Consider the following 23,118-nt stretch of genomic DNA (forward strand, 5'->3'; position numbering starts at 1 on the left):
GGGATGGGGCAACATGAAAGGTTTTGAAAACGGGGTGTAGCAGGTTGGACTTTAGTTTGCTCAATGATAAAGGTAGAAGCAGTTCTCTTGGTGATAATAACTCACAGCAGCTAGTTTTCTGTGACGCAGGTATGATTCCCCCCCACAGTCCCACAGTCATTAGAACTCATTTATTTTGAAATCGTCACAAGTTCATGAAACAAGAATATTACAGCCATGTGTGATGACGTTTTTATGAATTGCTGGAGCTGAGTCATAAGATATTCTATCAGCTATGTCAAATAACTTTCTTAGAAAAAAAAGGTGTTATAATGTGTGTTGACAACACTCTGTGTGATATTCAGTCCTTTCACCATCACCATTAACCTCCTCATGAGGCTACCACTTTTCAGAAGTCGAGGAAATTAACTGAGGCATGATTGAAAACTGTATCTTCAGTGTCTTGTTGAATCTTTACACTTGGCTGGTTTGGAGCAGGTGGAGTTATACATTATATGTTTGCAAGGTCACATACCAGAGCAAAAGATGATCAGAGCATGTAATAAGCACCCTGTTCTGTCTTTTACAAAGAGATTGGGTTTATACCATGTTGTGTGTTTAGGGTCAGTCAGTCTAGGCTCTTATTGTGAAAATATTTATGCCATAAACAAGGACATACCATAAATATAAAACTATTTATATCTATGGTCATTACACTAACAACTGAGTCAGTTTATTTTCTGACATCCTGCGACTCACAGAATGCAATGCTGTTTGGTGTTTTGGTTTTATAAAGTTTTAAGTTCACACCCCAACTGCTGCGCAGTAATTTAAGTATTACTGTGAGCAGTAAACTGTAATGTATAAGTACATGGTGCAAGTATAATGTGTTGTTAGGACTGAAGCACAATTGCACACAACTCTTACGTTTTTTTGTGTATTATAGTTGGGAAATCTTTTCCAGAACTGATGTGCCACCACTGCACATGTGCAGGACTTTGTCAAAAAAGTATTACAAACAACAAATTTAAAGCACATATTAACACCCCTATATCTCCAATAGTAAATTTCAAGGACATCAACAACATAACAATGTTTGGATTGAGTTTTAACACAGAAGAACAGTAGCACACAGTAGCAAGATTGACAAAACATTAAGGATTACAGTATGCGCTTTAAAAAAGGAATGAGGTCAACACAGTGTAACAATGCATTTGAAATTGTTGTAAAATCCCTCTCAAGTGGCAACTTCCTGTGTTTCATGAGGAACTTAGAAATGTACTCTGTGCAATGAGAGATGCTCTGTGAAAACGCCACCGTTTAGAGTGGCACTTGTTTCAGTAGCACAGCTATTATTTTCTACAAGTCATTTATACTGGTTCAATCCACAGCAGATGTTGTGTGGGGACTAAAAAGACATAACAGTCTTGCATGATCTCATTACAGTTAGTTTATTTCAATATATTAAAACTTGTGTCCATTTTTAATTTATTTATTTTACTGAAATAAAACATGTAATTACTAAAGTGTTGTGACTTTCTACGTTTGTATTCTGCAGTTTGCACACTAGAAAAAATGAATATGTGACTCTCCAAATCTTGCTAATGAGGCGGCAGTGTGTTTTGTACTGTACTCTCTGTGGGCACGAGGTACACTGTAAAACTTTTCACCTTACATTTACAGTAATATACTGGCAGCAGCTTCGCCAGTGAACTACTGTTTATTTACAGTACCCATACTGTTTTTAAATGTTTAGGTATTTCACTGTAAATAGACATACAGTTTCTTACTGTATTATTTGAATTTACATTAATATACTGGCAGCAGTGTAATTCCCGCCTTTTCCTTTATTTTCCCAAGATGCATTGGTATTAACGTCAAATACCTGTAATCGGAAACATTCGCAGATAGTGCTGTAATATTATTATTTTCTTGCAGAATGCATTGCCCTTTACAGTATGAGCCTGTACAACATTAAAGTAAGATACTGTGAGATTTTAGCTGTAAATCAATGGTTTACAGTATAATTTATGTAACTGAAAAGAGATTGTCTGTCCAACTAGGAGATAAATGGAGACATAAGACACGATCGTAACAGCACTGTTGACAGCACCTCCTCCAGATAAGCGACGAGGCTTGGCCTTTTGTCACTAAGGACATGGTGCCATCTAGAGGTAGGACCTGATGTGTTGTGTCTTTGCCTCTTTAAGGCTGAGGCGATACAATCTCTGCTACAGGACCATAATGGTCCAGTATATTATATAAATGACAAATGATGATACATACTACTAAAAATATTATCTATCTAAAGATATTTATCTATCTTTAAAACAGCAAGTTTATTTTTAACAGAAACCAACACAGGTTTTATCCAGTAAAATACAGAAAAATAATTCCATACATTAAAAGTCACTATACTATGTGTAGTACTCAAACTGCTGCTGGAACAAAATACAAAAGCTCAAATATACAAACTACAGTACCATGATACATAAACTAAACTACTATCAGTACAAATGTATAATTTAACTCATAGTGACATTATTGCATACAGTACTACACAAAACCATCCTTGATAGAATATTTGATGATTCTGATTATATGAAAGTTATTATATACAGTAACGTGTGCTGCAACTAACAATTATTTTCACTACTGATCAATGCTGATTATTTCTCTATTTCATATTTAGTCTGTAGTGAAAATGTCTCACAGTCCAAAGTGATGTATTCAGATTGCTTGTTTAATTCACCCCTCAGTCCAAAATGCAAATATATTTAGTTTATTATCATATATGTCCCCCAAAAAAGTGCAGCAAATCTTCAAATTGAAGATGCTGGAACCAAGGAATGTTTGGCATTTTTTCTTGAAATGTGACTGAGGCGATTAATCGATTATTAAAATCGCTGCCAATTAATATTCTGCTATGCAGTCATACAGTATCTATACCTTTTAAATAGAAAATGTTTGATTTCTGTATAAACTTGAGGTAAAAAACTATATGTTAAATCATTGACCTTGTACAGTTTGGTCTGATTAAGTCAAATGTTCAGAACTAGAAGCAAAAGCGAGCAGTTTGAGAGTCTACTTCTTGCCTCGGTAATGGGCACCGACCACCATGTAGCTGTCAGGTGAGATGTTTAAACTGGGTGGCTTCGCTTTGTCCCTGCAGACCCTGACCTCGGATCTGCCCACTGGCCCTCCTCCCTTGCAGGGGTCGTGTTTCTGCAGGTAACTTATGAAGGTCTCCCAGCCTCCGCCTACACGTACCATTACATGACGCTCATTCAGCATCTGCAAAGGTGACACAAGAAAGCACAGTCAAGGAGGGGAATGCTGAGGGAAAAGTGTGCATATATTTTCTTCCAGGATGTGTTTATGAATACAATTCTCAATTATATGGAAAGCAGTCCTCCCCCCACACCGACATACACCAATCTAATATTTACAAGCGTGTGTAGCTCTGGCTATGAAAGGCAAATGATCTCTCGAATAGCTTTGTCAAAATCTCATTAAACCAAATGAAACAACATCTCATGGCACCAGCTGAGCACATACGCAGGACTAATCCACATATGAACATGAATACACACACATGCAGTGACGCACAAAGGCACACCCACACGGATCTGCAACACAGTATTTTGACTAAAATGACTACTGTATAGCCAGTCTATCTTTTAGCAGGAGAGAGGTCAGTTGTATTTGAATCAACACATTCTTTAAAGACAGCCGTCCTTACAGCTGAAAACTAACCGCTGCCATGGCAACTACAGTCACAATATAAAGCCTGGGGGAAAAAAATGAAAGGAGAAATTGAGATGAGTTTAGCGCAGACCCTCAACTCCCAGGAGGCAATAACATTCCCAAGAGGCCTTGCAAAGCCATCCGTTGTCCTGTCAGCACCGGCCCACCCCCCTCTTGCCTTATCGCCAATAAACCCTTCATTACGGAGCCATTAAGAATGTGATAATCCAAGCAGATATACTCTTCTTGGGGAGGTGTGTGTCACATGTATGGGATGAAAAGTCAATGGTACAAGCATGGACACACGCAACACAGAAAGGAAAGCCCAGACGTGGTCCGTCTCAGCTGTCATCCTGCAGATTAAAATGTTGAGGTTGACAGGGGTCAAGTCTGACATCCTGAATAAACCACTTTCCTGTCAGACATGGAGCGATTGTAATTCTGACTGGTCTTCATTCTCAAAAATTCATTCATTAGCCAAAGTTGATTGTTAAAAAAATCTAATATAAATTAATCCAATTGTCAGTTCCCAATAAATGTTTTTTGTCATTATCTATGCTCACCTTTTATCTATTTTTCATACAATGTAGTGAAAACTGTTATGTTTAAATATAGTTGCTTGATTCTCTTGAACCAGTTTAGAAAATTGGAGATTTCAAAGCTTTTCTGTGATGTTTAAAAAAAGAAAGAAAATTAAATTAATCATATAATTGTTTTTATAAATCCATATGTGTCACTTGATTGTTGGTTATCTGGCTTTATATGTGCTGGTTGTGTGGCTGTTTGACTATGGCAGTTTCTTGTTCTGTAACCTGATTAAATAAGTCTTTTAATACAGTACATGATTTGTATATTATGCATCATTATTATTGCAAAGCAGGGACATATGCTGCCAATTAATCTACCAAACTGATCATTTAATGAAAAACAAAGTCAGCCTCTCTCTGCACTGTAATAGTCAACACAAGCCCTCTTTGTGAGGCAGAGTCCTTTATTTGTGTCTCTACAACTACCCCCATCCCCCATTTAGGTCTCTGTACAAAGTGTGCTACGTCTGCAGCCCATAAACTACCGCCTGGATTCCCCTGTGTCCTCCCTGGCAGCTCCATTGATTCCCTCTCTCTCTCTCTTTTCTGCTGAAAGATACATGAGTGTACTCAGTGAGGAGGAGTCATTTAAACACCTGCCAGTAGGAGGCACGCTTTAGCCACATCCACTGCTTTTGATGGTGTTTTTGAGTACAGCTAGTCCTTTTTACAATGTACAGTAAAGAGACAAACTAAGCAACGTTAAAGTATATGAGCTGATGCAGGCACATTTGTGTCTCATCTCTTTTCTATATTTCTATTTCTCCTGCTGTACTCAGGTCTGAGACTACCTGAGATTAATTAAAGTGTATATACTGTATATATATATATATATATATATATATATATATATATATATATATATATATATATATATATATATATATATATATATTGGATGTTTGAGAGCCCCTGGGCCAGCATATTGATTTGTTTGTAGACTAGCCTTTGCCATTTCTGATATAGATTAATTATTAAAGATTTTTTACCTTTTCTTTCCTGAGAACAAAAGGTGTCATATGTTGTACAGTTTTTAAAGCCCTGTGAGGCAGGTTTTTGATATTTGGCCATATAAATAAAATGGAGTTGACTTATTTTAAAGGATGAGGAGAAAGATTTTAGCGATGCTAGCATTTTGGCCCTGGGGATGGCAATGTCAGTCAGTCGGTCCACCACTTTTGTCCAGACTGAAATATCCCATCTACTGCATGAATTGACATGGAATTTTGTACGGACATTCATGGTCCCCAGGGGGCGAAGCCTAATGACGCTGGTGATCCCCTGACTTTTCCTTTAGCGCCACCATGCGATACACATTTGTGGTTTTAAGTTTACATGTCATGAAATTTTGTACAGACTTGCATCTTCCCCTCAGGATGAATTTAAATAACTTAGGTGAATGTTTTATCTAATGACACGATACCTGCAAAACAAATGACATCAGCATCAGCTGTACTTTGTGTTTAGTAGCAAAACTTAGCATGCTTACACCAAACTAAGATGGTGAGCAGGGTAAACATTATACCTGCTTAGCATCAACATGTTAGCATTACCACTGTGACCATGTTCACAGCATTTAGCTCAAAACACCAATGGGCCTAACTGCAGTCTCATTCCACTGTAAGGTCAAAGGTCAGGGTCACCTACAGAACAAAGACCCTGGAGCTTCTATGGAGTCAATGTCTTGCTCAAGGACACTTGAGAACAGAGGATGGTGAAGGGGTCTTCTGCCAAAATGCTAAGCTAAAGGCAAGAAAAACTATTTCATCATCCTCATTTTGGTCCTGATTTTGCCTTCGTCTTCACAACAAGATGTCTTCATTTTACTTTTTAGGTTTATCGCTTAGGTAGATAGCATGATGAACAAAGAATTGATGCGGCATGATATTGTAAGGTGTTTCAATGTGTTTCCCTTCCATTGACACAGGCAGACAGTGTCGCTGCTACAAAGCCGAAGGAGAGCCTAATTGGGCACAGAGAAGAAAGAAAAGCCTCCCTCTTTTTTAACACCAAAGAATGGCGGAGCACTCCAGGGCCAGCGGGATTGAATAGACTCCAGAGGGAATAGAGAAGGGGGGGAAGAGGTGGGGTAGAAAGTTTACACGTGAGGAGGGGCGGTCATGCTCAGCTGCTCATTAACACGCTGTCTGATTAAACCCCTCACTAATGACTTTGTCTCGGTAATCAATAGTATCTGCTCTTTAAAAAGGTCTGTACACACTGAATGGCACGCTCTCCTAGGAGTTGCACAGGGGTTATCGTGGTATGGTAATTGAGGTTCATGGCGTTTTTCTCTGCACACACGTAGGCAGCTCAAGGTAATGGATGGAGTCAGGGTCGTTGGGCTGCAGCGCTCTATTCACACAGCTGCGGTGTGTTTGAGAAAAGGGAAGGGAGAAGTGCAAGTAGCATCTACAAACTAGTAATTATAGCTTGGAATTGACAGACGGACACAGAGTTATGGCGGAACATTGTATCTGCATGTAGGCTGCATGGGAAAGGTGAGCACAAAAGGTCAGCAGTTGAGACAGTTTAGAAAAACAATCCTTGAGATATTGAAATATGAAATAAATAAAAGTTGTTTTTTCTTGCCTTCTGCTGTACCTGACCATAAAGTAACAACATTATTTCATTATCACATCTTTATTGCCTTTCTTTGATGTGGTGTTCAAACACGTGCTGCCATTTTGACATTGACAGGTCTGCTGTAGAGAAACAGGTGTTCTGTGACTTGAAGGGAGGCAATATTCTAAAGGGGCAGTAAAAATATGTTGTCTGTCAGCCAGTCCAAAATGTTGCTGTAACTATGTTGTACACAAGCAGACGCTGACATTAGCATTGATTACCAGTTAGGAGAGTGTTGGGTCAATACAAACAATTAAATCAGTTTCAACAAGTGACCAATTTGCCACCAAAGCTGTGATATACCTCTGTGTAGTCTATAGCCACGACGTTCCACTTCCGGGATTGCTCCGTTGCTGCCGGAAATTCTGCCGGATTTCACTCTTTTCAACCGGATGTCTGTTACCGCTTTCTTTGTGTTGGAATTTTAAAGGAACATGCCAACTTATTGGGACTTTAGCTTATTCACCATAACCCCCAGAGTTAGGTAAGTCCATACATACCCTTCTCATCTCCGCGTTGTAGCTCTTTCCGACGGCGCTTTTCTGAGAATATAGTTCCCAGTTTATATACGGTTAGAAGATGGCTGTGTCTCATGTGACCTTGTTATTTGTACACGCTGTGACTATACAAATCACAACATGTAAATAGGAACATGTTGGCGTATTTTTGTCACTTATTCGGAGCAGTAGGCTAGTTGGAACCAATTACCTTCAGGATCCGTGCTAGGCTAAGCTACCGGTGGAGCCGTCGGAAAGAGCGCACGGAGATGAAAAGGGTATGTATGGACTTATCTAACTCTGGGGGTTACGGTGAATAAGCTAAAGTCCCAATAAGTCGCCGTGTTCCTTTAAACTCCGGTCGATTTATGAGGACTATGGTTAAGTGCTCCTCAGATCTCTGCATGGTAAATCCATCTGTCCAATCTGAGTTTTCTGTTGCACTACTAAAACAACCTTTGAACGTACACGTTCCACCAAAACAAGTTCCTTCCCAAGACTATTTGGCAGCGGCACCGTGGCTCCGTATGGCACTTAGCGCCACCCATGACGATTGTGATTGGTTTAAAGAAATGCCAATTGTCAAATAGATGTTTTTCTCCCATCCCGGAATGCTGTGTGAACTAGCCAGACCCTCCTCAGCAGCGCTGTGGAGGAAGCGAGACTAATCTCTGTGTAACTCTGTTTAATAGAGGTGATGTCCCTCCCCTTCCGGTGGATCACCGTGGGACCTTAATTGGAAGAAATATGTACGGTAGAATGGAGAAAGACAAATTATTGTTTGATCGAGTTTGAATTAAGCCATGAATTACACATATGATGTTCGTCAATTTAAGTCTCAGTTTGTCATAGAACTGTTGAAGTATAGGACTGTGAAAATACGTAATTAGAAAGACTACACACTTCAAAGTTGCATAGGTGACGTCTCTCTGAAGCTTCGATGTGTGTTTCGTACCGAGATGTAAAGTTACTCACACAAGCAACGGATCTTGCTTGTTTTTTCGCTTCTCGACTGATTAATCTTTGCTGGATAGAACACATCTGGTAAGATAAGGTTACATGTGTTGTGGAACATAGCTAAGCTAGCTAGCTAACGAGCAAACCGAGCATCAAGCAAGGTGACGTATATTGTGGGAGACGAGATATGTAGTTCACTGAGCGGTTTCACACAAAAGTGGTACTACGACAAACAAACTGTAACTTTCTTGACTTGCAAAATTATCTTTTCAATTGATGAACATCATATGTATAATTCATGGCTCAATTCAAACGGGATCAAAAAATAATTAGTCTCTCCCTGTTCACTACCATTTTTCCGAATTAAGGTCCCATGAGGTCCATCGGAAGGGGAGGGACTTTGCCTCTCAATGATATATATTGTGAGATCATATCCTGTTCAAAATAAGCTATTCTTTAATGTAAAGCATGTACAGTACGTTTTAATGGATTTATGGATAATGCCTTACAGACAATACACTCTACACAGTGTAAAATAAATATACACTGAAGGTGTTATATTGTTTCTCTTTGAATGGATGGATGGATGGTCGTATACAGCCAGTGAAGTAAAACCTTCTTATATTCAAAACCCTCTACACCTCGGTGGACTTGGACTCTCAAGTGGGCTGCCATTTAAACCGCACATCACGGTCATATCTTCTCTATGCTGAAGCTCTATGTGCTGAATAAAATCATTGTCAGCCTAGTCTTATCCTGACCATTGGTTGCCAAGCAACCCTGCCTCCCCGAAGGCCATTCCTCAAGCCTTTGTACAGATGCACACGGGTGGTGCACGACTCAGGGAGGCTGAAAGGCATCGATGTCTCCATCCCAAACGGTTGCTAATCAGTCGCTCTGACACACTGCACTTGTTGCTGACTCAGCTGTTGATTAATAACCTGAGGGCCTTCGCACCTCACATCTCATTATGTGGTGTAGCATCTATGACTCATCTTCATTTGGCCAGCCATTAGATTTGGTTTATATCTAGCAAGTCATGGTATCAAAGTGTCAAAGTTATAATTCCACACATCATATTTTACATGAACGTCTCTGATTTCACATAATGTATTCATTTTACTTCCTTAATAGCTTATAAAACAACATATCAGCAGAACAACATATCAGCAGTATTAGTGTCAATCTAGTGGAGGAGCTGTGTGTGAACAAACCTTGTCTTCTAGAAAATACATTTATTTACGACTAATTTGTTTTAACTGCTGTGTTTTGATGTGAAACATAATTGCAGAATTGATTATGTTCAGTGGCAATCTTTCCTCAGGTGTATAAAGTGCTAAATTGTTTGCAGTGCACACACAAGTCATAGAGAAGAGGTCAGGGTAGAGGATGGACGTACGAGTTGGTTCACATATTAAATCTTGTGTGTGGTTAGGTTTAGGCAACAGAAGGATTTTGATTATGGTTAGGGAAGGTAGTTGCGGATAAATAATAATAAAGTAAACATGTCCTGTCTCGTGCTTCAAGTCTGGACCTTTTCAATATTAAACCAAAACCACCATATTTCCCTAACTTTAACCTGCGAGTGCCAAAACATAACCATAAGAAGGTTTAATCCTGCTTTAGTTGCTACGAATAAAACAAATGAAATACTTTTTCAGTGAACAATTTTCTTATTTTTAAGTTTTCATAATGTGTCTCTCAAATATAAATATAATTTCTTGGAGACAGGGTTAGCGTGAACATACTTACCCGTATATATAGAACTTTATCCCCAACACGGTAGCAGCCTTTAGGTTGCTTCTCAACAAGGAACCTGGTCGGACAGCTGCAGGGGGGGTTTTCGATAATCTTTCTCACCTGGAAAAAATTAGACAAAGAGAGGGCAAATCATACAAGATATGTATCTGTAAGTATCTATAAGTATCTGTAAGCACAAATAAGATAACCTTTACTGGAAATAAAATGACGTACAATATCATCCAAAATGTTGTTGGTGCCTGTGCTCCTCCTGCTTTTGGATGTGCTAGAGGAACGAGGAGCTGCAGGTGGGGAGGTGATGGGAGCTGTAGCTGTGGGAGTGTGTTTGGTTATTGCGGTAGAGGAGACTTTGGGAGTGGCTACCAGTGTTTGGCCTGGCAAGGGTGCTGACAGTGAAGCTGAAGCAGATGTGTTAGTGGTGCAGGATGAAGAGAACAAAGGTGTTTGTGTTGAGGCTGTGGTTGTACAAGGGTTAGAGGCTGAGAGGAAGGGCTGAGGAGGGGATAAACATGTAGGTACTGGGTTTGTTGTGGCTGATGGAAGATCAGAGGCAAGGGAGGCAGCGAGGGGTTCAGACAGACAGGTTGTGCTTGGAGTGAGCGGCGCAGGAGGAGGAGGAGGAGGAGGAGGAGAGGGGGCTGTGGGTAGGGATGAATGTGATGGTGAATACAATGATGCAGGAAAAAAGGAGAGGGGCAGAGGGGATGATGGAGATAAGCACCCTGCCTCCTCCCTCTCTATCTCTCTCTCCAACTTCACCAGCCCCGGAGGCTCCACTCCATACCTAAGAGAGAGTTTTAACAAATATGTTTCAGCAATCGTGAGGATAAATCAACACACAGGAAAGGATTCCAAACCAGGGAACTGGTGCAGTCACCAGAGATGTGGAAAGACTGAAAGTGGAGTAGCTCGACTAATTTGAAAAAAAAAACAGACATTGCTATTTGATTTTAAAAACTATATTCACATATTGAGTCATCTGTAACTAAACACCATGAGTTGCAAGTGTGAGCGAAAATTTTGCAAGTGACAGATAAAAGTATGGATAAATACTTAATACTTAGAATAGGTAATAAATAGATGATTGATAAAGGTACCTAAAAGTAAATAAAATGCTTAAATTGGTAGCTAAAAGGAATGGATAAACATGGTAAAACAGGTGATGGAAGGTGAAGTGATGGTTGGCCAGTTGAAATAGAAAAACTAAGAGTGTAGGATAAATGGATGAAATGTCCAGCATTGTTTAAGCATGTTGCATCTTTGGGCATTTAAAAAAACATGTAAGGCATTTTGTCTTTGTCTGTGTCAGCAGATGAAGGACACTTTCTTTGACATCATGAACATTTCAACCCAGAGAGTTGATTTCAGCTCAGTGTGATTCAGTTGTGATGTACTTTTCAGGAGCTGTAACACAGGTAGGGCAGTTACCTGGCTGCAATCCGTCCCAGCTCCATCAGGCACAGGCACACCTCCCGAGGTTGCTTTTGGAGCACTTCACACAGCACGCACAGGAAGTACAAACAAAGGGGTTGGAGGGGTAGAAATAAAAAAAAAGTCACTCATCTGAAAGGAAAGCTGTCTCCGGAGATAAACTTTTGTCTGTGTCAAAAGAAAACAGGAGGTGCAGTCTGAACAGAGAGGGCCCATTTCAGGAGGTACTCTGTCTCTATTGTGCATCTCTATCTTTGAAGCTGAGCAGGAATTCCTGTGGATGTGCAGCTGAGGGCATGAGGGCATGAATGCTCCATAGACAAGTCAGCCTCTCCTGCCTCCAATCCACTATCTGTACATTAAAAAGGGGGCGCTGTGCACTCAGTTTGGACCAGAAAAAGTCCCACTTAGTTAATCTGTTAGGATGATTTGGTTGAGCATGCATGAAACTATGTATAATATGTGGCAACATTCATGACTGAAACAAACAAACAAACAACAAAACACAATTGTAATTAGCAGAGAGTATGTCACTATCACTGGTATTTTATTTTCATTCACCTGTATTTGACATCCACCATTACCATCATCATGGCTGCAGCAAGAAAAGGAGACGAGAGAAAAGAAGAGTAATCATCTGTTCTTTGTGTCACTGAGGCAGAAAACTGTCAAAGTACAGTAAATTTACTCTCGCCGTCACTCAATTAGTCAAGTGAAGTAGGATAGTCTGCCTGCAGGGGAGGGGGATGGGATTTATTGTTGGTGGGGATTAACCTGCACATTATATTCTCACGCATCTGACACCCTGCGTAGACATGCCCAAGTAAGAAGTGCATAGAGGAGAGTTCTTTTAATGATACAGAACCATGTTAGCATGTTAACCGCATGTTGTGTTCTCCTCGGGCACACAGAGTATCATACGCTGAGTGTATAAGAGAAATGATACAGGGAGTCTGAGAGCATAGAAACATATAATCATCACAATGACGTAGTCACATTCATCTTGAAATCTTAATTTTTTTCGTGTTCCTTTTTGCTTCTGAGTGGTTTATTTTAGTGAGTTTGTGAGCAGTCTGAGTTGAGTTATATGACTTTTAGAAGTAAAGCCATTGTAAATCACCAATAATGCCAATAATGAGAGAGTAAAACAACTGCACAGGAAAATTGGAATGTAAAACTAATGGCTGGTCCAAACAAATGAAAATGAATGCATTCATTTTACAAGCATGCATTTCATTTTCTACAAGTAATAAATTATGTGCAATGTAATACTGTATCTTTTGACAAATAAGACACATTATGCTAAAAAGATTTGTCACTAAACACAACAGCATTGGAGGGATTGAGGAGGAATGGAAATATTTAAGAAGAAATATAAAGGACATGATGTTCTCATGCAACAAATGGACTGCATTAGAGAGATGGACACAAATACTTGATAAAATGTCTAGAAACAGCTCTTGTGACTTGTCGTGTAATTCTACCTCAGTGAGATGAAACTCAAAGTCTAAAGATTTTAGTGTAATTAATACTACAAGTGTTGCATGACATGATTCACTTTAGAGCTGCTTAAGTCCGTAATGTTAGGCACAATCTATGGTCTTAACTCACCCAAATCCTCTGACTCAAAAAGGTAAGCCTCATCAACACCAATCTTTCGACACCAGTAGAGGAAGTTGGCAGCGTTGTCTCGGGCAAAGAATGATCCAGAAGTTGCATCAGCTCGCCAGTGGATCACTCTTCTGATTAAAGGCTGTGTTTTCAACACCCACACACACACACACACACACACACACACACACACACACACACACACACACACACACACACACACACAAACACAAACACACACACACACACAGGAAGTGAGTACGCAGTGGAAACATGTTCTCTGAAACAACACAAAAATCAATTCATATTGTATTTGTGTGTGGAGGAACACAATCTTATCAAAACATAATCTACTGTAGCAAGGTGAGGCTAAGTAATTATTGAATGCACCACCAGATCCTGACATACATCCTCAGACTTACTGTAAATGTTTTCTGTAACAAACTTTCAAGCAGGTTTTCAAGAGCCTATATCTAATTTCTGAGAACTGGACGGATCTTTTTTTTTTAAGTGAATCTATTATGTAAGAAACAGGGTCGTAGAATCACAGTGACAAAGTGGTGGAAGGAAATGACTTGTATGGTGTGGTTTTGTGTTTCTGTGATTTGCTTGATTCTTCTCTTCTGTATGCATGTGTGAATGTGTGCGTTACTTTGTCATTGCAGCACCTTGCCATTGTTGGTGTGCATCATCTTGTCCTGGAGCAGTTGTGCAAGCTCACAGAGGACAACGCCGTTATCCAACCTTTCCATCAGACTGTCTGCTGTGAGGTCTACACCTGAGGATACACACACAAACACTGAATTATGTAAAGACATTCATACTCAAGGCTCGTCATCTTGCTTTTTTGCCAATTTTCACATAAAAACACAGAGAGCTTTCCAAAAGAGGAGTTTAAACAATATAGGCTATTCCAATGCAAAATGATACAAATCTCAATAACATAACATGCAGCTCAAAAAAGTTTGTTGTATTTCTTGCAGCAAGAGACAAAAGTGTCCACTACAGTTTTTCGTAAACTTGGTCTTCTAAAGCTGACGAAAGATCAGAACAATGTTGAAGAAATGTAAAGCAAACAAGGTAAAAATGCAAATGATTAGCTGATTATGCTGCCAGGTGTCTCCTTTACTCATTAAGTGAAGGTGAAAATGAATTCTAACCCAGATGTTTGAGTTATCTGCTGAATTTCATTATAAAAAAAGAAAATTCCCAGAAATCTTTTGATCGTGGTTGATAAGCTGGTAAACCTCCATTTTTGAAATATGTTCCTCTCTTATAAATACACATGGTGTACTCTACTGTACATGCATATTGCAGTAATCACATATTTGTTACAATATCCTGTTGCATAGAAAACCTCAAGAGAAAGACATCTGCTTAACCCTCTCTCTGATTTATGGATTTACAAAATACCAAATGTAGCCACAGAAATGTTTTGTCTAAGAAACGCTGTGATGTGGTAAACAATGAGGAAATCAGGTTTCAGCTGTGTAACACATCAAAAGCTCTATTCTGATTCCAAATATAACTTTTTTGCCCACAAGCTATTTTGTAGCTTTTGTAGTTGCATACTGTAAGTCAGAGACTCATCCTGTTGGAGTCTTCCAGACACCTTCCAACAGGTTGTGGCATGTGCAGACCCTTTATGTTTCCCCTCACAATGCAGTAAAGTGTGAAGAAACATCCCTTACCCTGGAGTCACAGCCACTGTTCCCCTTATGGAGAGGTATTTCAAGGATCTGGGATAATAAGTAGGTTAATGTGCCTGTGTGTTTAATGCTACTGTAGCTTTTTCAACTATTCTTCAAAATAAAAGCCCAGGTTCTAAACTTTCAAGAGTTTCTGTAGATAACTTTTCACTGTAGCTGATGTCCAGAGAGTGTAGTGAACATTAGGGGTGTGAATCTTCACTGGTCTCACGATTTGATTTAATTGCGCCCACGATTCAAAGTCGATATCATGATGCATCACGATGCATCACCTCCTAAATATTATTATATATTACTACACATGGTTTTCATCAACAAATTCAAGCAGTTGGCTATATATAAACGCCCCTTTTTTTGGATCTGCTCTTAAAAAAAGACACTTCCTGAATGTAGCGCAGTCTGAACACAGCAAACAACAGACAAAAGGCAAAAACAAAAAAACAGCGAGCGGAAAATCAACAAGCAACATCAGTAGGCAATAATCGATTATGGTCTGTCACTGTCACATAGGTTTGGCATGAGGATCACTGTCTCACCCATCATGGTGTTGAGCCAGAAGGCCAGGTCTTCTTTCATAGGCAGCAGGCTGGCATCATGGCGATAAGGCAGCCACTGGTTGTACTCCTGAGGACTGGCGAGGCCGGGCCCAGAATGTCTGTACTTTTGGCCAAGAAGACAGTTCATCCCCAACCCGGTCAGGAGCCTCGGGCTCAGAGGACCGTCAAGGCTGGTGTTCATCGCTTCCACTTCACTGTCCATGCTTCAGCTAAGATCCGTCTTTGACAGACCCTGGTGGACCAAATAATAGATGCTTTTTAATGCTCTTAGGGTTTTATTTTGACATTTTGCATAAACTGAGTATAGTTTAATTTACCAACGTTTTCGTCACAATTTGGAGAGTTTGGTTTTAGATTTGGCTACAAATCAAGAATTTAACTACTATAATAACAATAAAACTACAATTCCATGTTTTAAATCCTAATAGCATTGCAATGAAAGGATTTTTGTGACATTTCTTTGTGACATTTTGTCAATATTATGATACTGACGATTTCATGTAATGTGCTAATGAGCCACCTTAACTTAAAGGTTAGGATCACATGTTTTCAATCTATGTCAAAACAAGATGCCTAAATCTGAAAATGTTATTATATACATATATTGTTATAGTTGGTGTAATCATTCTTCCTGTTCATACTGTCTGTAAAAAGATTCCTTCCTCAAAAGTAAAAGATGGGGGACAAAATACACAGTCCTCTTTTCGTGCAGGGCTTCAAGGCTTCAGCAGTCCGAGTAAGCCAAATCAAGTGGGTATTTTCCAAAGTAATTTGGTGCAAAATTCCCTCTTTTTGTTTCAGACATGTTTCCTTGAGCTATGACAGAAGATAATCAAACAAAAGGGGAATTTTGACTTGAATCGACGTGCAGCCATACTTTAACCTCGTAAGCCCGAGGGTGACGTAACTCACAGCAAACACAATGGGCATGCTAAACATGTAGCAACATATTCATGTAGCACATCTGCTTAAGAAAACATTAAATAATTAAAACACAATGGTTTTTGAGGGTAATAATTGTGGGTTATTTGCAGTGAAATCACAGAGCCGCACAAATAAAAAAGCAACAATACATGTTGAAACAACATATACACTGGCTTCCAGGCACAGACCTTACACTCACAACCACACAACACACAGTCATTAACCAAAGGGATTAAACTGACTGACTGACTGCAGGTTTAATAAGATGTACGGCTACAGCCCTGAGCCAGTCTCCTGGTGCGGCTATATGGCTCATTTGTCCTGTTCCCAGAGCAGCCTCCATCATAAAGCTCAGCCCCATGCAGAGACATGCTGTAACTGCCAGCATTCACTGCTAATCACCTGGAATTAAGGCAACAACACATTCAGTGGGTCACTGGGTCTGCTGAGTAATATACAGTAGAGACTTGGTAGAGGCTTGGTTTGTTCCAGATAACTGACTTTAAAGTTCCATTGTAAAAGTAACAAAACTAAGCAAGCATTCAGACTGAGAACATCAGCATTTAAACAAGGGGCTGCGATGATGGGGTCCGTGTTGTTTACGTAAGGTATTGGTGAGACATGGAATACGATCTGGAAAGTCCAGCTTGAGTATATATAAAGATCTGTGAATTTTAAGGCTTCTCAGATGCCAAAAGCAAAAGTGCTTTGAGCTAAATGCCAAGATAAGTAACGATGCTAACATGCCCATGTCCACATCCTAGTTTAGTTAATGTGTAAGCATGCTAACTTTACTAATTAGTACGAAATTAGATGTTTGCTTTGGTCATAAATCAAAGTATTAGACAAATTGAAATTTTGATGGCAGTAAATGGAAAGTGAAAAAAATCATAGAGATTACAATTCATCCTGAAGGGAACAAGAGTGTCTTATTAAAAAAGTAAAAAGTGGTGGATCGACCGACTGAGGGACATAGCTGCTATCACTAGAGCCGCTAGCATGTCTAATAAAAATCTGATCTCTAACAAAGACTTTATTCCTTAAGCAGAATCGTCAAGTAGAACACCTGGAGGGCAAATGTTTGGGACCCAGAAAGGCAGCATCACAGCTGGCTATTTAAGCTCACTTAGTTCTACACCACCTGTGTTTTTGCATTGAAGTACCTGTACCTCACTGTTGCTGATCCTTATTACAAGTTCAAATGTAGTTTGTTGTAAAGTTGCCTTACAGTATATCAGCAAAAAGCAGATGACAAATCCCTCGCACGTGATCACAGAGGAAGTAGGGCAAAGACGTACATGCAGTAATGTACTGTATATCAGTGAATTCTGAGCTCAGCTTGTGTGAGATAAATGTGAGGATGTTGTAGACGCGGTTCTGACTGGACATAGTGAAAAGGGTCTTTTGTAAACACATCATGCAGACGTGGGACAGAGACAAGGTATAATGTAGAGGGGGCTGCCTGCCAAGTTTGAGGATGGTTTACAGGTTGACCAGCAGGGCATGAGAGCGTCTGTCTCTAACAAAACATCCAGGTGCAATATTCACACCTCAGCTACAGGATGGCTCTGTGGGGAAGGGAAGGCAAAGGTCAGCTACTGGCCTAGCTCTCAGACACAAGCAGCCTTTATACTCCTGTAGAGCTGAGGGTCCATGTCTGTAAACACACACACACACACACACACACACACACACACACACACACACACACACACACACACACACACACACACACACAGGCCCATGCATGTATCAGTGTTTCTATTCCACCTCATTTACTTTACACAACCTTTAAGTAAGATCTGCTTCAGTGGTATTTTACAGCCTATAATTGTGTTTTCTTAATAAGAGCAAACATCTTTACAGTCAAAGCGGCTGTTAGACACTGGGGTCTTCGGAGCATGAAACCAAAGCAGATGTCTGGTAAACAACTAACTTCACAACTAGATTACACAATTCTGTTTCCTTACATGACAGGCACCACTCTCATGTTTACTTTGGAAAGAAAATAGCAAATCTGTCACTGAAAGAATCCTCTCTTCAGTCAGGATATGTTGCTGTCTCTACAAAGTAATTTCATTAACAATGCTGTTACTGTATCACCTGCAGGCTTATGCATTCTGCTTTTGTCTTTCAAATCCTGTTCAATATTCACTCTCTGTGGCAACTGTTTGAAAAAACAATTAATAATACATCATTACGGTAATAACTTCAAGTGGATGTCCGACAGCACTGCTGGCAGCTAAAGCTTTCTCCGTCAGTTTTGAGTCAATGATCTGGTACCTCAGGTGTCAATTGTAACAGCTTAAAAGAGGTAATGTAAAACAAGTGAATGAATAAAAGGCATTAAATGAATAGAACAGCATAGTTGAGGTATAGCTTTCACCGATGCTCTCACCCAGTGGCTTTCCTTATGCTGCTTCTAGACTAAATAAACCTCATATCAACACAGGATGGAAAGGTCTGTTGCCTGCTGCACCCTGAACAGTGGACACTGTGCTCTAGCTCCAGTAAAACACAATAAAATACAATTTTGGCACCAAGATTTTAAAATATAGGCTATATATACTTTTGATTGATTGTTTTAGTGTGAGGTAAATTAAATAAACAATGATCCCCTCTGAACAGTCTGTTCATTGAGGAAGTTCTAACTCAACTTTTTCTTTTTCCTACCGAGGCAATGCTCAGACATGAACATGTTGGAAGATTTATTTCTGTGTTGATATACTGAGAGCTTAAACTTAAGCTTTAACCATAAGGTAAACTCTTTTTCAAAACTCACAGTCAAACATATGTCTTCTGCTGACTACAAGGCAATTTAACAGCTTTTTCTGGAAAATATTAACTGAACAAAAAATGAAGAAAAAAACCCCCAAAGAAAAATAAAACGTTCATAGCGCTTTAAATTGTATAATTTTGATGTTAAATTATGGAAAACACACATTAATGACTCACTTTATGTTTAAACCAATTATATTTAAATTTGAAACTGCTGTTATCCCTGTCATAAACAAAAGCATAACAATATTTGACATTATGACAAAAACGTTAAGTTAAAGTTACTGACCTATACTTTAATACACTGCCAACATAACTAAAACACGTTTGTAGAAACAGTGAAATAATCTGTAATGAGGGAGATATAATTTCATAATTACAGTTTGTCTTACCATCAACATCCTAATCGTCAACGTGTGCAACAATTACAACGTTACAGTCCTAACTTTTATCAATATTAAAAATACACAGTAGCTTTATCATGCAAAAATATACTTACTAAATGCTAACAGAAACAGCAGATTTCCTTTTTCATAAAAGTTTCCTCTCAGTATCTTCTCTCACACACATGCGCACATCACTCTCTGCCAGATGTTCATCGCCCTCAGGTTCGCCACATGTAAACTGCACTGTAATAAGCTGGAGGTTGCCGTCACTTTTAAAACAATCTCTCCTGTACACGCCTGCAAATGTGTGGTGTCAACTTACAACATCGTGTAAGTTAGCTAGCTGCTGAACACACATAGTTTGTTTGGCTTTCTTTGTCACGTTATAACAACGCGAGAAAAGTTGTACTATTCGATTATACATTATTCGACATAGTATAAGCAAACTATGAGTCCGTTTCTAATAAAAAAACATTCAAATTTGGCTCAGGTTGAATTTATTGGTGTGGTTGCTGGCTGATTTTTGCTGATCTCGACATGGAAGTAAACTTGGTTTCCATAGAAACGCAGTTCCAATGAAACCAAAGTTCCAAAGTGCATAAAGACATGAAAGCAAATTTTAATACAAAAAGGTTTTTTTATTTAATTTATTTTTCTCGTGTGTTCTGATTGCATGTGCCTATAGTTTTTGTAAATGTGTTTGAATATGTTTACAAATATACACACATTTACTTTCAGAAATTAATTTCAGAAATGATTTGTAATTTGAGGGGACCATTTATCAAACATGTTCTCTCCTCACTGAACTCTGTACTGACCTGTACAACCATGGGCCACTTTCACAAAGATATTTAAGACTGTCTGTAGTGTTAGGCCAGTCATAAGTTAGCGCTCAGATTAGTCTAAAGGGACTGAGGTAGACAATTTCAAAAAAATAATGACTGACTTTAAGTTTAAGTTTAAGATCTCTGCTTCGTTCTCTTTGGCCGCACCTCAGGCGATGAGCAGGGTGTGATTTGTGAAAAAAACAGAGGGGGGGTGGGGGATGTTTTTTGATCATGCACAACAAAACAAAACATGCAAGAATTAAATCCCCATTTCAATACCATGGAAAGTGCCATTTGGCCAGGCATGCCAAAACACCTATTTATGAACTTCAATATTCAATGGAAAATAATCTCAAAATGCAATAGCACAACGTGGTGTCAACATGAACACGAAATGCTTTCAAGCCCCGGAGTTCACCACTGGGCAAAAACAAAATACTTTCACCCAGGAAACGTGCATTCCTCGGGAGTGTTTTAATCCGAATTACGATCTTTTTCCTAAACTTAACTAGTCACTTTGGTGTCTAAACTTAAGTGTCGTCACCGTATGACGCTCACTTTTTCTCGGCAGAACTCCACGACATGGCCCCTGAAAGGGCCGTCATCTGGCGGTATCTGTACCCGGCTCACAGTCACCTGATGGTATTTATTTGTCCACTAATGTACTTTGTTGTAGTGAATTCCATAAAACAGTTATTTCAGAGGTTTATTACATCTTCTTGCAGCTTCTCATTACAGCTAAAGACAAATACCAACTTTTATGAATAGAGCAGTGACATAAAAAAGGAAAAAAAAAAGCTTCATTTAACAGAGATCTATTGTTTAAACAATACAAGCACTCTTAACGATGTGCACCTGGCTGTCTTAGCTTCCCTCCTTCCTCCAAAGACAGTTTACCAACTTATCAGTGTGAGGCGAAGAGATAACAGGAGGGAGAGGATGCTTGATTTAAGTTCTCTGCATTTCAGAGGCCAAACAAATGCAAGCTGACTTTCACACTCAGGCGAAATGAGACACGGCCATATCACTCTTCAAAATTCTATAGTAAATATACAGTCAGGTCCATAAATATTGGGACATCGACACAATTCTAATCTTTTTGGCTCTATACACCACCACAATGGAGTTGAAATGAAACGAACAAGATGTGCTTTAACTGCAGACTTTCAGCTTTAATTTGAGGGTATTTACATCCAAATCAGGTGAACGGTGTAGGAATTACAACAGTTTGTATATGTGCCTCCCACTTTTTAAGGGACCAAAAGTAATGGGACAATTGGCTGCTCAGCTGTTCCATGGCCAGGTGTGTGTTATTCCCTCATTATCCCATTTACAAGGAGCAGATAAAAGTTCCAGAGTTCATTTCAAGTGTGCTATTTGCATTTGGAATCTGTTGCTGTCAACTCTCAATATGAGATCCAAAGAGCTGTCACTATCAGTAAAGCAAGCCATCATTAGGCTGAAAAATCTAAACAAACCCATCAGAGAGATAGCAAAAACATTAGGTGTGGCCAAATCAAGTGTTTGGAACATTCTTAAAAAGAAAGAACGCATCAGTGAGCTCAGCAACACCAAAAGACCCGGAAGACCATGGAAAACAACTGTGGTGGATGACCGAAGAATACTTTCCCTGGTGAAGAAAACACCCTTCACAACAGTTGGCCAGATCAAGAACACTCTCCAGGAGGTAGGTGTATGTGTGTCAAAGTCAACAATCAAGAGAAGACTTCACCAGAGTGAATACAGAGGGTTCACTACAAGATGTAAACCATTGGTGAGCCTCAAAAACAGGAAGGCCAGATTAGAGTTTGCCAAACAACATCTAAAAAAGCCTTCACATTTCTGGAACAACATCCTATGGACAGATGAGACAAAGATCAACTTGTACCAGAGTGATGGGAAGAGAAGAGTATGGAGAAGGAAAGGAACTGCTCATGATCCAAAGCATACCACCTCATCAGTGAAGTATGGTGGTGGTAGTGTCATGACGTGGGCATGTATGGCTGCCAATGGAACTGGTTCTCTTGTATTTATTGATGATGTGACTGCTGACAAAAGCAGCAGGATGAATTCTGAAGTGTTTCGGGCAATATTATCTGCTCATATTCAGCCAAATGCTTCAGAACTCATTGGACGGGCGCTTCACAGTGCAGATGGACAATGACCAAGCATACCGCGAAAGCAACCAAAGAGTTTTTTTAAGGGAAAGAAGTGGAATGTTATGCAATGGCCAAGTCAATCACCTGACCTGAATTCGATTGAGCATGCATTTCACTTGCTGAAGACAAAACTGAAGGGAAAATGCCCCAAGAACAAGCAGGAACTGAAGACAGTTGCAGTAGAGGCCTGGCAGAGCATCACCAGGGATGAAACCCAGCGTCTGGTGATGTCTATGCGTTCCAGACTTCAGGCTGTAATTGATTGCAAAGGATTTGCAACCAAAGATTAAAAAGTGAAAGTTTGATTTATGATTGTTAATCTGTCCCATTACTTTTGGTCCCTTAAAAAGTGGGAGGCACATATACAAACTGTTGTAATTCCTACACTGTTCACCTGATTTGGATGTAAATACCCTCAAATTAAAGCTGAAAGTCTGCAGTTAAAGCACATCTTGTTCATTTCATTTCAACTCCATTGTGGTGGTGTATAGAGCCAAAAAGATTAGAATTGTGTCGATGTCCCAATATTTATGGACCTGACTGTATAAGTTTTGAGTTTAGTTTATTTATGGAAGGAGACAGC

General features: G+C 39.4%; 1 protein-coding gene across 2 annotated transcripts; it reads right to left on the reverse strand.

Annotated features, from left to right (window-relative positions):
• Nucleotides 1–1,515: 1,515 nt before the first annotated feature.
• gas2b (growth arrest-specific 2b) lies at nucleotides 1,516–19,782 on the reverse strand. 2 transcript variants are annotated; one of them, XM_078247431.1, is made up of 9 exons: nucleotides 19,663–19,782; nucleotides 17,936–18,042; nucleotides 15,441–15,693; nucleotides 13,864–13,973; nucleotides 13,196–13,337; nucleotides 11,582–11,645; nucleotides 10,367–10,937; nucleotides 10,145–10,252; nucleotides 1,516–3,273 (listed from the first exon to the last, which is right to left on the reverse strand). In XM_078247431.1, the coding sequence occupies exons 3-9, from the start codon at nucleotides 15,661–15,663 to the stop codon at nucleotides 3,064–3,066; spliced, it is 1,428 nt and encodes a 475-aa protein (XP_078103557.1). In that variant the 5' UTR covers nucleotides 15,664–15,693; nucleotides 17,936–18,042; nucleotides 19,663–19,782; the 3' UTR covers nucleotides 1,516–3,063. The 2 variants fall into 2 exon arrangements, with proteins under 2 accessions (XP_078103557.1, XP_078103549.1); XM_078247423.1 differs by lacking the exon at nucleotides 17,936–18,042.
• Between the last annotated feature and the right edge of the window lie 3,336 nt (nucleotides 19,783–23,118).

This window comes from Sander vitreus, chromosome 1 (assembly GCF_031162955.1).
Source record: "Sander vitreus isolate 19-12246 chromosome 1, sanVit1, whole genome shotgun sequence".
Taxonomy (NCBI): domain Eukaryota; kingdom Metazoa; phylum Chordata; class Actinopteri; order Perciformes; family Percidae; genus Sander; species Sander vitreus.

Coding starts and splice junctions, on each gene's coding strand:
- gas2b (XM_078247423.1), bottom strand. CDS start 15,663: ATGGACAGTGAAGTGGAAGCGATGAACACCAGCCTTGACGGTCCTCTG. Junction 11,646..13,195: donor TTTTGAGTCAGAGGATTTGG/GTGAGTTAAGAC, acceptor TGCTGTGTGAAG/TGCTCCAAAAGCAACCTCGG. Junction 10,253..10,366: donor ACAACATTTTGGATGATATT/GTACGTCATTTT, acceptor AATTTTTTCCAG/GTGAGAAAGATTATCGAAAA.